The 16,956-nt window shown below is 43.7% G+C and overlaps 1 protein-coding gene across 1 annotated transcript; it reads left to right on the top strand.

Moving 5' to 3' along the window:
• The first annotated feature begins 6,685 nt into the window (after positions 1-6,685).
• On the top strand, positions 6,686-10,658 carry LOC139576556 (low molecular weight neuronal intermediate filament-like). The gene is made up of 4 exons (XM_071402775.1): positions 6,686-7,559; positions 9,061-9,384; positions 9,648-9,772; positions 10,164-10,658. Exons 1-4 carry the CDS (start codon positions 6,816-6,818, stop codon positions 10,507-10,509), a joined length of 1,539 nt encoding a protein of 512 aa, XP_071258876.1. The 5' UTR covers positions 6,686-6,815; the 3' UTR covers positions 10,510-10,658.
• Positions 10,659-16,956: the final 6,298 nt, after the last annotated feature.

Below are 16,956 nucleotides of genomic sequence, written 5' to 3'. Positions count from 1 at the left end.
CGTCAATACAGGACTAAGATTGAATCGTACTATACCGGCTCCGATGCTCATCGAATGTGGGAGGGCTTGTAAACTATTACAGACTACAAAGGGAAGCACAGCTGAGAGCTGCCCAGTGACACGAGCCTACCAGACGAGCTAAATAACTTCTATGCTCGCTTCGAGGCAAGTAACACTGAAACATGCATGAGAGAATCAGCTGTTCCGGACGACTGTGTGATCACACTCTCCGCAGCCGATGTGAGTCAGACCTTTTAAACAGGTCAACATTCACAAGGCCGCAGGGCCAGACGGATTACCAGGACACGTACTCCAAGCATGCGCTGACCAACTGGCAAGTGTCTTCACTGACATTTTCAACCTCTCCTTGTATGAGTCTGTAATACCAACATGTTTCAAGCAGACCATCATAGTCCCTGTGCCAAAGAACCCTAAGGTAACCTGGCTAAATGATTACCGCCCCGTGGCACTCGCGTCGGTAGCCATGAAGTGCTTTGAAAGGCTGGTCATGGCTCACATCAACAGCATCCTCCCGGACACCCTAGACCCACTCCAATTCGCATACCGCCCCAACAGATCCACAGATGATGTAATCTCAATCGCAGTCCACACTGCCCTTTCTCACCTGGACAAAAGGAACACCTATCGTTGGACTAGTAACCGAAAGGTTGCAAGTTCAAATCCCCGAGCTGACAAGGTACAAATCTGTCTTTCTGCCCCTAAACAAGCAGTTAACCCACTGTTCCTAGGCCATCATTGAAAATAAAAATTTGTTCTTAACTGACTTGCCTAGTTAAATAAAAGTAAAATAAATAAAAAATGCTGTTCATCGACTACAGCTCAGCGTTCAACACCATAGTGCCCACGAAGCTCATCACTAAGCTAAGGACTCTGGGACTAAACACCTCCCTCTGCAACTGAATCATGGACTTCCTGACGGGCCGGCCCCAGGTGGTAAGAGTAGGCAACAATACATCTGCCACGCTGATCCTTAGCACTGGGGCCCCTCAGGGGTGTGTACTTAGTCCCCTGTAGTACCTGTTCACCCATGACTGCGTGGCCAAACACGACTCCAACACCATCATTAAGTTTGCTGATGACACAACAGTGGTTGGCCTGATCACCGACAACGATGAGACGGTCTATAGGGAGGAGGTCAGAGAACTGGCAGTGTGGTGCCAGGACAACAACCTCTCCCTCAATGTGAGCAAGACAAAGGAGCTGATCGCGGACTATAGGAAAGGTGGGCCGAACAGGCCTCTGATAACATCGACGGGGCTGTAGTGGAGCGGGTCGAGAGTTTCAAGTTCCTTTGTGTCCACATCACCAACGAACTATCATGATCCAAACATACCAAGACAGTCTTGAAGAGGGCACGACAAAACCTTTTCCCCCTCAGGAGACTGAAAAGATTTGGCATGGGCCCCCAGTTCCTCAAAAGGTTCTACAGCTGCACCATCGAGATCATCCTGACCGGTTGCATCACCGCCTGGTATGGCAACTGCTCGGCATCTGACCGTAAGGCGCTACAGAGGGTAGTGCGAACGGCCCAGTAAATCACTGGGGCCAAGCTTCCTGCCATCCAGGACCTACAGTGGGGAGAACAAGTATTTGATACACTGCCGATTTTGCAGGTTTTCCTACTTACAAAGCATGTAGAGGTCTGTAATTTTTATCATAGGTACACTTCAACTATGAGAGACGGAATCTAAAACAAAAATCCAGAAAATCACATTGTATGATTTTTAAGTAATTAATTTGCATTTTATTGCATGACATAAGTATTTGATACATCAGAAAAGCAGAACTTAATATTTGGTACAGAAACCTTTGTTTGCAATTACAGAGATCATACGTTTCCTGTAGTTCTTGACTAGGTTTGCACACACTGCAGCAGGGATTTTGGCCCACTCCTCCCTACAGATCTTCTCCAGATCCTTCAGGTTTCGGGGCTGTCGCTGGGCAATACGGACGTTCAGCTCCCTCCAAAGATTTTCTATTGGGTTCAGGTCTGGAGACTGGCTAGGCCACTCCAGGACCTTGAGATGCTTCTTACGGAGCCACTCCTTAGTTGCCATGGCTGTGTGCTTCGTGTCGTTGTCATGCTGGAAGACCCAGCCACGACCCATCTTCAATGCTCTTACTGAGGGAAGGAGGTTGTTGGCCAAGATCTCGCGATACATGGCCCCATCCATCCTCCCCTCAATACGGTGCAGTCGTCCTGTCCCCTTTGCAGAAAAGCATCCCCAAAGAATGATGTTTCCACCTCCATGCTTCACAGTTGGGATGGTGTTCTTGGGGTTGTACTCATACTTCTTCTTCCTCCAAACACGGTGAGTGGAGTTAGACCAAAAAGCTCTATTTTTGTCTCATCAGACCACATGATCTTCTCCCATTCCTCCTCTGGATCATCCAGATGGTCATTGGCAAACTTCAGACAGGCCTGGACATGCACTGGCTTAAGCAGGGGGACCTTGCGTGCGCTGCAGGATTTTAATCCATGACGGCGTAGTGTGTTACTAATGGTTTTCTTTGAGACTGTGGTCCCAGCTCTCTTCAGGTCATTGACCAGGTCCTGCCGTGTAGTTCTGGGCTGATTCCTCACCTTCCTCATGATCATTGATGCCCCACGAGGTGAAATCTTGCATGGAGCCCCAGACCGAGGGTGATTGACCGTCATCTTGAACTTCTTCCATTTTCTAATAATTGCGCCAACAGTTGTTTCCTTCTCACCAAGCTGCTTGCCTATTGTCCTGTAGCCCATCCCAGCCTTGTGCAGGTCTACAATTTTATCCCTGATGTCCTTACACAGCTCTCTGGTCTTGGCCATTGTGGAGAGGTTGGAATCTGTTTGATTGAGTGTGTGGACAGGTGTCTTTTATACAGGTAACGAGTTCAAACAGGTGCAGTTAATACAGGTAATGAGTGGAGAACAGGAGGGCTTCTTAAAGAAAAACTAACAGGTCTGTGAGAGCCGGAATTCTTACTGGTTGGTAGGTGATCAAATACTTATGTCATGCAATAAAATGCAAATTAATTATTTAAAAATCATACAATGTGATTTTCTGGATTTTTGTTTTAGATTCCGTCTCTCACAGTTGAAGTGTACCTATGATAAAAATTACAGACCTCTACATGCTTTGTAAGTAGGAAAACCTGCAAAATCGGCAGTGTATCAAATACTTGTTCTCCCCACTGTATATAATAGGCGGTGTCAGAGGAAAGCCCATAATATTGTCAGAGACTCCAGTCACCCAAGTTATAGACTGTTTTCTCTGCTACTGCACGGCAAGCGGTACCGGAGTGCCAAGTCTAGGACAAAAAGGCTCCTCAACAATTTCTACCCCCAAGCCATTAGACTGCTGAACAATTCATAAAAATTGCCATCGGACAATTTACATTATGGGGTATTGTGTGTAGATGAGGATTTGTATTTATATAATCCATTTTAGGGGTCTGAATACTTTCCGAATGCACTGTATGTATAAAAAAAAAACTATATTTCCTGTGTTTTCTTTTATGTCCTAGATATCGGACAGACACTTCAAAACTTTATTCCTTATAATTTATTAAGATGAAATTGGCAACCCTGTTACGGTCAACCGTGTTACTTTGACACTTAATTACTTACTATAGTAATTTTTTTATTTCACCTCTTGAGATGGGAAAACGTGTTTTTATGTAGTTGAACATGTTCTTTATGACAGAATGTTAAAATTACGTTAAAAAAGAAACTGAAATACAAATGTTGCCGAATTGGTAGAAGGACCCTTCTGTCTCATAGTGATTACGTATCGTAGAATATAAAAGATGTGTTAAGCGAGACAGAGGACGTGACTGACAATCCCATCCCTACACTGAGAAAAAACGTAGGGAAGGTAGGGGCCGTGCTGTGAATGAGGGGGCTTGTTGACAGATGGAGCTGATAGTCTGCATTAGGAGGATGGTCTCTTGGGACCAGAGGGACGAGGTAGTGCACATCAGACAGGATCAGTTGTTTTTAAGGAAGAAAAAAAGATGAACAGAATGGTTACTGGTCAGTAACATACAGTTGGTCTTGGCACAGCTACTTCATGAGCACCTGGCAAATCAAAGCACCTGGGATAGGAACGTTTTAAAGGAGCCTTTTGACTGAGAGCCTAAGCATGGAGATACTACAGACATTGTAGATCAATACCGCAGCATTCAAAGGAAATTGCTCTCAAAGTGGTACTGCTTTTAAAAAATGGCATTTGTCCCAACAGGAAAGGAACTGCAGACTGCAAAGTGAATGCATGTGAATCACACATTTAATTTACAAATCTCATCGATTAAAAAAAAGCATCCCCTTTACACCTTGACAGCAGTGAGTTGTTTTCAGGTTCTCTTTTTCAGTACAACAAATGTTCCCATTTCGAGGTTCACTAACTTGCTGAACTGGAGCAGGAGAAAGGAAGACTGGAAGACACAAACGTTGGCCTAGAAAGAGGTGATACCTCTACCTGCTGAGTCACTCCCGGTCGTCTCCTGTCTCAATGGGCCTTTTGTTGCTGCCTGCTGTTGGAGCTGCTGGAAATGGCTGGCCTGAGCTTGCTGGTGAGGTGCGGCAGGGTTTGTGTAGCACAGGAGGTTGGTGGCACCTTAATTGGGGAGGACGGGCTCGTGTTAATGACTGGAGAGGAATTAGTGGAATGGTGGAATGGTATCAAATACATCAAACACATTGTTTCCATGTGTTTGATGCCATTTCATTTACTCCGTTCCAGCCATTATTATGAGCCGTCCTCCCCTCAGCAGCCTCCACTGGTATAGGTAGGGGTGTGGGATGTGTGTATGTCTCACACGCTAATGATGAGGTGTTTTTGATAGAGGAGGTGTAGGCTGGAACTATGTGGGAGTGCTGAAGGTACATGTCTGTACATGTGGGTGACACTGTGTTCTGGATGTCAAGGTGACTTTGGTTGAAGTCTGGTGATTATGTCTGGCAGCATATGAGCTGAGAGTTGCCTGCTATAAAACAGAGAGAGGATTCAAATACATGCCATAAGCAAACAATGCGATGTCTATGAAGAGACCATTGTGAGTGAAAGAATGAATGGTATGAAAGAAAGAAATAAGGACAGTCATTTTTTCTTATGAAGGAAGATCTCAGGATAGACAGCCTGTCTAGCTGCTGATGGTGATTGGTCAGTGTAGAAGTAGAGAGGAGGTTATCCCATTGTTTACTTGGCCTGGCATCTCTCAAAGCCAAGTGGAGATGTTGCACATTACTAAGAATATTCTGCCCTCTAGTGGTTAAAAGGGGACGTTTGCAAATGCGTCGCATCGACTTTAACATTTGTATTAGATCATGGTAAACAAGGCATCTACAGTGTAAATATTTTTGACTTTTTTCAACAGTATTTTATTTTCTGTTCAGATAATAACCATGATTACTCCTTGTTGGTGCATTTGTGGTTCCATATGTAAATTCCTAAATTTGATTAGGAATAACTTGACCATCAGGATATGCCCTTGCCCAAGTTACAATCTGCTGCAATATTATAATAGCATATAGTTCAAGCGATCAATATCTCATAAATCTTCAAGGGCAAGGCTACCTCATCAGCATTAAAAGTGACTAAACAACTAGTTTAGAATGTGTTATTATCTTCATGAATACCTAAAAAATGTCAAAGTGCAAATGCAAATTCAGAATGTGTTGAATGTTTACTATATGGGATAAGATAGCTATTGGGCTATGCGTTCTGCAGTCCCGACAGCTCTGGGCGCGTGTGCTTTACCCTCTAAATGGGGTAACCTGGATCAGGGCCAAGGCCAGATCCAGCAGGTCGAGTCATCGCGCGAGAAGAAGACAGCGCTGCACCATGAATAATCCTCTCTCATGTGCTGAATCATCGCACAAAAGTGCTTTGTGATTCTGGAAAATGTCTGCAGGACTGACCCATTTCACAGGCTTATGTTTTCAATGTAGTGTATAGGCTAAACTTGACAATAGGTGTTAGGATATTAAGTGACTTGCATTTATTTAATGTGATGTGTGGGCATTGGGGAGTCATGCAAACAGACCTTTGTGTCTGTGTCTCTTCCTGTATTCAGACACTGCGGTGGTTGGGCACGAAAGGTGCATGGCTGCAGACTGCAATACAGCAGTACCGTTTATACATAGTCAGACCTGGCACACAGTTCACATGCATCGATCCGATACCTGGACTGCTGGGACAGCACGGCAAAACGGTAATGACCGTGTTTACTGGGATCGGAAGGGAAGTGGGAAGTTTCACAAAACATGGGAAGTTTCACAAAACTTAATCAGAAATAGTCTAGGCAATGTCAATTTGGCCTATTATGTCCTAAGTTGGCCTCGGTATCAAAATGTAATAGTAAAGTAATTTTTCGCTTTAATTAGTATAATCATTATCATCAGGATATTAGTAGGCCTGGCCTTTTGGTCTTATTATAAATAACTATTTACATGTCCCCTGTAAGTCATCATTTTATGCTCTCGCATTGACCAAAGGTCTATCTTGGCTTGTCTGTACAGCATGGATTAGCCTAAAATACTTACAAGTTTAATTCGTGTTCCCCTGAGAATAGCTCTTTTTGCATGAGCTTGCAGGTTTCCCTTACCCTGCTCCTGCCCCTGCGTCAAATGATGCTCGAGTTTCATCACTATAAAAGTACCTGTCTTTGCCAGACATCACTCGTATCTCACTTCCTTTCTCTTTCTCTCTCCCACACTCCCACACTCCACACACACTCTCACACGGGGCAGTGAGAAGGGACTCCGCAAGCAGCAAGGGTCAGACTAGCATTCCACTTCTCCACCTGCAAACATGAGTTACTCCGGCGACGTCTACTCCAGCAGTTCCTATCGGAAGATCTTCGGGGATGCGCCCCGGAGCTCCGGCCGCATGTCGGTGGGCAGCAGCCCCTCTCGCCTGTCCGGTGGATACCGCTCCAGCGGCTCACACCGCAACTATGGCTCCCCATCCATGGTCACATCCTCCGGCTACCGCAAGGCGGGTGCCGGGCGCAACTTTCACTCCTCCATGCCCGACTCCATGGACTTGACCCAGTCCACGGCCGTCACCAACGAGATGAAAATCATCCGCACCAACGAGAAGGAGCAGCTCCAGGGCTTGAACGACCGCTTCGTCTCCTTCATTGAGAAGGTCCACAACCTGGAGCAGCAGAATAAGGTTCTGGAAGCCGAGGTGACTCTACTGCGCCAGCGCCACACAGAGCCCTCCCGTCTGCACGACTTGTACGAGCAGGAGATCCGGGAGCTGAGGGCGCGGGTCGAGGAGCTGACGCACGAAAAGAGCCAGATGCACCTGGACTGCGTGCAGATGAACGAGATGCTGGACCGCGTGAAGGAGAAGCTGGACGAGGAGACAAGGCTCCGCGAGGAGGCGGAGGGCACCCTGAAGAGCTACCGTAAGGACGTGGATGACGCCACGATGTCCCGACTCGAGCTGGAGAAGAAAGTCGAGTCACTGCTGGATGAGATCGCCTTCCTCAGGAAAGTGCACGAGGAGGAGCAGCAAGAGCTGCAGGCTTCCCTGCAAGCCACACAGGTGCCAACATCACATCACCCTTCATGACCCCCATCTGTTGTCACTTGTCACCCTCATCTCCCCATCTCGCCGCCTCCAAATATCCTAACAAATATACACCAAGGGAAAAGTTAGGCAATGTATGTTTTGATGATAACTTTTATCATTTATGGTGATAACCATCTCTAAATAACTAACACTGTTCATAGCGTGTTATCATATGGCTGTCTTATCATTCACATTCACTGTGGATCCACGTTCACTGAGTCAAAGTTAATTCACAGCACATGCGCTGTCCTTGGTGCTGAAGCCAGTGAACACTGCGCACTGCGATAAGTGGCAGTAAATTTTACGGCACTGCGGTTCTGCGTAAAACAGCACCATGCAGTACTCCCTCTCCTCTGTCAATTCAAACCCAGCATTGACATAGGACACTAACTATATATAAACTATGAGGGAAGTTGTATAACTATAAAATATAATTGAAATGGTGTAAATGGTTACTGAAAATCGATTCTGTGCATAGTCTGAAAGTGTTATACAGTCTAACGCAAGAGCCAGTGTGCTAAAAAGAGGGAGTGGGAGGGAGATCGAGAGGGAGGGAGAGAGAGGGGGAGCATTTGGGTTGATAGGGATGCTAGCGCTCCCACTGATGATGCAGAGAAAGAGTAGCGCAATATCTAGGTGTGGTCGACCTAGCATGTTGGGGGAGAAATAGGATAGGGTCAACTCAGAACGTATACAAAAAATAAGATTAATCAATGCCCTTGTTGAATTTTACGTAGTCAATCTCATGATGATCAACTACCACAATCACACTTTGTAAACACATTTTACAGGACGATTTCTATAGGTTAATTACTGATAATTACATTTTGGATAGATCATTGGATAAGGTGATAGTACTCTAAATGCTTTTCTTTAAATAAAAAATAAGTCTGATGTACAATTTAATATCAATTGATGCAACAGAGAATTTTCCTTATTGGATAGATAATTAAGTGTTTGTTTTCTCCAGGGGCTTTTCTATTGCCCTGCTGGAGATATAATTGCCATGGAAGCGATTGAAAGCAACACCCATGGGGGTGCACAGAGCCCTGACTCAGGGATCAATACATCAGCCCTCAGTATTTTACCTCACTGGATAGATCACATTAGCCCAAGGCTCATAGCTCCCATGTGTCTACTATAAGCCCATGATGGTCTGTGTGGTTTGACATAGATTTCAATAGTGATTATCAAACCTTTTACTATATTTAGTTAAAGAACAACAACAAAAAATGGATGTGGCAACAATTTTGGTTTGGATTTATTATAATAGCCTACTTCACATTTACAGTAAATTAGAATTAATACGAACATAAAAAGAATAATATAATAACGAATACTAAAGCAAAATATTATCATATTTGAATCTCCGCTACACTACAAATATGTAGATATTTAGCCATTGAAGCATTCTCTTCACACCTGGTAACCATACCCAACCCTAACTAACCCCTCTGTCCCTACCTGGTCCCAGGTTTCAGTGGAGATGGACATGAGGGATGGTAAACCCGACCTGGCCGTGGCCCTGAAGGACATCCGTGCCCAGTACGAGGTCCTGTCAGCCAAGAATCAGAACCAGGCCGAGGAGTGGTACCGCTCTAAGTTTGCCAGTGTGAACGAGGCGGCCTCCCGCAACCAGGACCAGGTGAAGCATAGCAGGGAGGAGCTAAATGAGTATCGCAGGCAGGTGCAGGCCCGCAGCCTGGAGATCGAGGCTCTCAGGGGCCACAACGAGGCCCTGGAGAGGCAGATGGCTGAGATGGAGGACCGCCATAGCAACGAGATGGGAGAGATGCAGGTACGTGGAGTAGGACAGGCTGGCTATTACTGTATACCACAGTAATTGCTACAGTACAGGGTTTAACCTGTGGATTTTATAGAATTATCCCCTCCTAAGTAACAGGTGTATATCACAGATGGTATGTGTGATGTCATTTCAATTGCACTGTAGCACAACACATGTAAAAAGGTATTAGGAAATGTACGTTGTGAGGTATTAGGAAATGAACATAGTGAGGTATTTATCATTAGTAACACATCCTGATGTTAATCTGCCTGCAGGAGACCATCCAGGAGCTTGAGTCTGCCCTCCGCAGCACCAAGGGGGAGATGTCCCGTCACTTGCGTGACTACCAGGACCTGTTGAATGTCAAGATGGCCCTGGACATTGAGATCGCTGCTTACAGGTTAGTCATCACCTAGTCTGCGTCAATATGTCTGATAATGTTAAGTCCGCATTCAGCATATCGTTGATCCAAACCACAGTGCCTTTCCTGTACTCTGAACACCTTTTTAACATTTGAATTCCAAGTCAGCAGAGTGCTTTGAAAAGTATGAATGGTTGGAATTTGATACATTTGTTAACTGACTCTCTTCCTCTGATTTAGTCAGTATATTAGTCAGCTCAGCAATCAGGCCACTGTTGATGCACCACAGTGTCTCTTTAAAAGATTTATGAGCACCCCCCCCTTTTCTAAACATTTGAATACCTCGTCAGCACAGCAATAGAATTTAATAAATGTTTGTAAACTGACTTTCTCTTCCTCTACATCTCTCCATCTTCATCCCCCTCTTTAGGAAGCTGCTTGAAGGTGAAGAGTGCCGTCTGAGTACGGTTGGCGGAAATATCTTGCAGTCAGGTTACTCTGGCTTCTCCTATTCGTCCAGCCGCTCCTACGCCCTGGGTTCCTCCGCCCCTTACAGGATGAGGGGAGCCAAGCCTGAGGAATCAGAGAAGGAGGAGGATGAGGAAGAGAAGGAGGAAGAGGAGAACGAGGAGGAAGGAGAGGAGGGAGGGGATGGAGAGGAGAATGCGGTGGAGAATGGAGAGGGAGATGAGGAGGAAGATGAGGAAGAGGAGGATGACATTCAGAAGAAGAAGGAAGAGAAGGGGGGTGCTCCCAGCAAGAGCACCAAGAGCTAAACTGCTTGTGTCATCGATCATCAATGCCTTTCGCCCTACTACAGTCCACTCATTCACTCATATGGATCCCTTCCCTGTCACCTCATTTCTGATCACAAGGACAAACACGCACATACACTTAACGTACTCACGCCAGATGCCTCACACACACGTACCTTCTCCTCTCGTTCTCTGGGTATCAATTATCAGCTGTGTGGTGGTAAACAGAAAGACAGACAACGCAGAGAGGTGTATTACCCTGCCAGAAGATAAACCTGTAGCTACATTTTCTCAGGATTCTATGTCACGGTTTTACTCCATAGATGATGGTTACCACAGGGAGCAGAGAGAAGGTGGTCAACATTACAGTATTAAGCCAGTCAGTCAGCAAAAGAGAATGCCTTAAAGCAAGTATGATGTCAGATTAAGAAGTCAGGGATGATGTCGCCCAGTAAGGTCCCGTCTTTATGTACCATTAATGATATGAGATGTGGTTATTAAGAGCAATTCAATTGTAATCTTGAAAGTAATAGTAGGATACTGGTAGTAGCACACAGACTATGCCTACTATATGCACAGAGGTCTAGAGCATAGAGCTTTACCAACGTTTACCAGTCCAACATTTAAGGTGCTTTTTGAAGAAAGACATTTTAAAAAGTTGGAAACATCTAAGGTAATTTGATTGTAGAAAATGCTCTTTAAACCTTTTCATGAATGTTAGCGTATAATATTGGGCACACAGAATCCAGAACATGCCCATGGGTGCAATACCGTATTCTGAGCTGAAGATACAAACTGGCACACTGAATGCTCCTCCCTCCTCTCTTTTTCATTCACAGGAGAAAGATATAGAATGTTCTGTCCATTGACCCACTTTCTTTTCCATCACTTTTCATCACCAGAAAAGTAAATATTTCACCACTCACCTTCCCCCCTCTCTCTGTCACTGCGAATGTCATAGCACGGCAAAATGACAACATGGATTCTAGAAAACAGTACATGAAATCATAGCATTTATTTGGGAGGGTTCTAATTTCAAAGATAGGAGATAAGTGCATTGTGCAGTACCTCTTCTGTGTTCAGAAGGACACCTTTCAGGAATGAAAAATGTAGAGTTTTAAAATGCTGCTATTTATCACACTATACCCTTATATTTGATGTTGAAATACCCTCTCTTGATTGATTCATTTGTCACTGAATGGATATGCCCTCAAAGTAAGATAACTCTCTAAACCTGAGGTAAATGTCTCTCCTAGTCCCTTCCTTTCCTCAGAGCAGTCTAAGTCTTGTTTGTTTACTATCTGCGGTCGTTTAGTGCTCTGTACCCTACGACCTTCTGGCTGGTGGTTTGAGTGGTAGAGTGTGTGTTGTTAAGTCCCAAATGGTACCCTATTCTGTATTTTCTGCACTACTTTTGATCAGAGCCCATCGGGATGCTGCCTGTGTTTGCTTCTAGCAGTGTGCTCTGCTCCAGACAGTTAAGAGGCCTGTGGCTGCTGTGAAGGACAGCTGGAGGTGACAATGAGTGAGAGACAGCCCTCCACTCTGACTGCATCACAGGCGGCCGGCCGGTGGCACCTTAATTGGGGAGTACGGTCTCATAGTAATCGCTGGAATGGAATGGTATCAAACACACCAAACACATGGTTTCTATGTGGTTGATAACATTCCATTCACTCCATTCAAGTCATTATGAGCCGTCCTCCCCTCAGCAGCCTCGTGTGGACTGCAGGACCAAGTGGCAGACGGTGCAGACGCCACTGGGGTCATGGGTGGTCACATGATGCTGCGCCACAGATAAGGGCTATTATCACCATATACCCCCCCCCCCCCCCCACCACCACCACTACCACAGTCTGAGATGGACAGCAACAGTATGTACACAGGATACCCTAGGCAGACATATCGTAGCTGCACGAGAGGGACCTTAATAGCATACTGTAAGTTATATGGCCGGCTAGCTTCTATCATGGTGCTGCGCTATCGATATCAGGACTATCTGTGGGTCAGGATACAGTGAGTGACTGCACAGATATGTAAGGTTATAAAGAATGAGTGAAAATGTTAAAGAAGGAGACATTTATGATTTACAGTGATAAAAGGAAAAGTGTTGCAGGAAGTATGTTTAGGGAAAGAAAAATACATGGAAAACCCCAAATGGAATGTACTCTAGAATCCTATACTGTAGTAAAATGGAATGGACTCTAGAATCCTATACTGTAGTAAAATGGAATGGACTCTAGAATCCTATACTGTAGTAAAATGACCTGTCCTCCAAAATGTTTGTAAACTTACCGTGGGCAAATGTATAGCTTCACAGAATGTTAAATGTTCTTTTTTTGAGACTGGCACACACTGTGGAAGGCCTTATCTTTAACCGTTGTAGATATCACTCCTTTTTCCTTTCCTTGAGAAATGAATCAATTGACAAGCATTGACTGCATGGCCTGATTCTTGGGAGCTTGAAAACTGGGGATGGGATAGATTTTGCTTGTTGAGTGTAAAAAAAGATAATTGCCTTAACCATGATCAAAACAATAAAACAACCTTTTCACTTGCATTTCACATGTTACCAAGGTGGTTCAGGAGCGTTGACACAGACCATTAATTCTGCTATACTACTGTGACTGTATGTGCTGCTGTCTCATGCAGTGATATTCCTCCCAAAGCCAAATAAAGCAATTTATTAACCAAACACTCACAACCATCGTCAGTGTCTTCAATTATTATGGTAACATCTAAACCATTGTCACGTTCTGACCATAGTTCTTGTGTGTTTTACTTGTTTTAGTGTTGGTCAGGACGTGAGCTGGGTGGGCATTCTATGTTGTGTGTCTAGTTTGTCTGTTTCTATGTTTGGCCTAATATGGTTCTCAATCAGAGGCAGGTGTTTTGTGTTGTCTCTGATTGGGAATTATATTTAGGTGGCTTGTTTTGTGTTGGGGTTTGTGGGTGGTTGTTTCCTGTCTTTGTGTTCGTTTCACCAGAGAGGACTGTTTCGGTTTGCCACTTTTGTTAAGTGTTCACAGTTTCGTTTATTAAACATGTTGAGCACTGGCTACGCTGCGTGTTGGTCCGATCCCTGCTACACCTTCTCTTCTCGTGAAGAGGAGGAAGGCTGCCGTTACAACCATACTACATAAGCTACAGTATCTCTGTACATATGGTACTGGTACTGACCCTGTATATAGTATTCTTACTTACTTCATCGTGTTCTTCTTATTTTTAGATCTTGTGTGTTTTTGTTCTACCTTGTTCTTTTTTGTATTACATTGTTATTGATTACTGCATTGTTGGGGTTAAAGCTTGCAAGAAAGACATTACACTGTACTTGTGTAGACTCCTAGAAAAAAGGGTTCTTTGGCTGTCCCCATTGGAAAACACTTTTTTGTTCTAGGTAGAACCCCTTTTGGTTCAAGGTAGACCTGTTTTTGTTTCCAGGTAGAACCCTCTGTAGAACGGGTTCTACATGGACCCAAACGGGTTCTACCTGCAACCAAAAAGGGTTCTTCAAAGTGTTCTCCTATGGGGACACCTTTAAGGTTATGGATAGCAACTGTTTTTCTAAGAGTATATGTGACATTAAAACTTGAAACATTTTCTGACTGGGCACAGCCAGGTTAGAACAAGAAGGGAAAATCGAAAAACAATAGTATAATATTTGTAGCATTTTGTATTGAAAATGCATGCAGTAGACATGACAAATGTTAAAGCTAGAATCCTTTGTTGAAACAATAATAAAGCGGTAATCCCACCTCAGTTTGGTAAAAAGCTGAAAAAAAACTTTTAGCCAAGAAGTTTTAGCCAATAAGAAGAAGAGACTTGCTTGGGCCAAGAAACACAAGCAATGGACATTAGACCAGTGGAAATCTGTCCTTTGGTCAGATGAGTCAAAATGTTCGATTTTTGGTTCCAACCGCAGTGTCTTTGTGAGACGCGGAGTAGGTGAATGGATGATCTCCGCATGTGTAGTTCCCACCGTGAAGCATGGAGGACGAGATGTGATGGTGTGGGGGTGCTTTGCTGGTGACACTGTCAGTGATTTATTTAGAATTCAAGGCGCACTTAAACAGCATGGCTACCACAGCATTCTGCAGCGATACGCCATCCCATCTGGTTTGTGCTTAGTGGGACTATCATTTGTTTTCAACAAAACACAGACACAACACACCTCCAGGCTGCGTAAGGGAAATTTGATCAAGAATGAGAGTGATGCTGCATCAGATGACCTGGCCTCCACAATCATCCGACCTCAACCCAATTGAGATAGTTTGGGATGAGTGAAGAAAAAGCAGCCAACAATTGCTCAGCATATGTGGGAACTCTTTTAAGACTGTTGGAAAAGCATTCCAGGTGAAGCTGGTTAAGAGAATGCCAAGAGTGTGTAAAGCTGTCATCATGACAATGGGTGGCTACTTTGAAGAATCTCAAATATAAAATATATTATGATTTGTTTAACACTTTTTTTGGTTACTACATGATTCCATATGTGTTATTTCATAGTTTTGATGTCTTCACTATTATTCTACAATGTAGAAAATAGTACAAATAAAGAAAAAACCCTTGAACGAGTAGGTTCTCAACTCATGAGGCATTTCTAAGTTATATTCTTCAAGAATAGATGGGTATGTACTATATTATTAATTTAAAAGTCCAAAAATGGATGTAGCAAATCAGGATTCTAGCTGTAAAGTGAAACATACCGTGATATCAACTCATTACTTCACTAATGGACATGGCAAAAGAGATAAATAATAGTCCACAAAAAGAACAAATCAATTACATGGACTTTACTTGAATTGCCTGCCCATCCTCCCTTGCTGAACCATTAGCATGACATAGCATATATTATTGGCAGTCATCCCGCTGACAACTATTTTCACCAACTCACTGACCTGAGAGCAATAGGCACACCTATAATAAACTATAAACTATAATAGCTGATATGATATAGCAATTTGGGTTGTCCAACCAGTAATGACTATACCATACAATAACACATCACAGTTACATTATATCACTCACTGACAAGTTGCTATGATAATGTGAAGTAGACATGATGTATTACTGTAGTGTAGTTAGTTGGGGGAAAGTTCTACAAACTACCCCACCAGACTTAAAGTGATTTATTTATTGTATGAAGTCAGTTGGGTCTTTAGATGAGTTGGATGTCTTTGTCCCAAATGTCACCCTATTCCCTATTTAGTGCACTACTTTTGACCAGGGCCTATAGGGAATAAGGTGCCATTTGGGACGCAAACGATATCTCCCCATCTCAGCACTCTCTTTCTCTGCTGCCTGTCTGACTCAAAGGTATACGATGGGAGGAGAATGCAAGATGGCTGACAGTAGCAGAGTGTCCACCAGCGCTGCTGTCAGAAGCAAATACTTGATCTCAGAACGGAAATCTTTACTCTTTGCACAGCCACTCAGTAATACTGTGTGGGCAAATAGGCATCAGCGCATTGACAAAAGGCCGTTATCAGCAGAAAGGCCAGATCAATGAAACTGAAAACATGACTACACCTGCAAGAGGAAACGTAAGACCTTGGTATCATATGAACTAGATTATGGTCAACTTTACTGTGAGAACGCTTGTGAGATTATGGTGAAATTATAGCGACAGTCTGAATGTAACTCCTCTATGCATCTGTCTCTCGCTCTCTCTGTGTATGCGTGTGTCAGTGTTAGGGATTAGTGAACTATATGTAGTTCAACTAATAATTTAACTACATTTTGCAATAGCTTGGTGGTAGTTGAACTAAATTCTAATCTAGGTAGTGTTTTTAGTAGTTTTTTTTTGCCATGTAGTGGTGTATCTAACTACTGGAACTACACACTACTGTTTTTTCTCGCAAAAATCAAATCAAATATGGGTGAAGTAGGCAATAATTTCCTTTCTTTTCTAGCATCAGACCTTCTTTTCTCTCACTTTTAATTGGCTAAATTACACATTATGTTAACATTATGACCCCAAAGTGAACTGTTCTTGCAATTGGTCATCGATAACATTTCAGATTTACAAATGACAAATATTTACAAAGTAGTTTGGATGTAATGAACTACTCTTTCAAAGTAACTTTAGTGAAGTAAACTATAGTTTTCTTAAGGGTAGCTTTAGTGTAGCTTAACTTCTTCCAGTGTGAAGTAATTGGTAGCTTGGTAAACTAGAATTTCAGAGTAGCTTCCCCACGTGTGTGTATACAGTGCATGTGTGGCCATGCAAACGTCAACCTTTGCATCTGTATGCAAGCCAAGGCACAGAATGACTGATTCCCTGTTGTCCATGTGCCATGGAGAGAGTTATGGGTTGGCAGGGCCGGTGGGGTGAATGAGGAGAGTCCAGCGACACATCACTCTGCAGTGGGATTGAAATAGAAGACACACACACATACACAGGGGCGGATTAGCCATCTGGCAATTCTGGCAAATGCCATTTGGGCCGCACAATCTTTTAGTTGGTCTGGC

The sequence above is a fragment of the Salvelinus alpinus genome, chromosome 5 (genome assembly GCF_045679555.1).
Source record: "Salvelinus alpinus chromosome 5, SLU_Salpinus.1, whole genome shotgun sequence".
NCBI lineage: Eukaryota > Metazoa > Chordata > Actinopteri > Salmoniformes > Salmonidae > Salvelinus > Salvelinus alpinus.
This window is presented reverse-complemented; position numbering and strand designations above follow the sequence as displayed.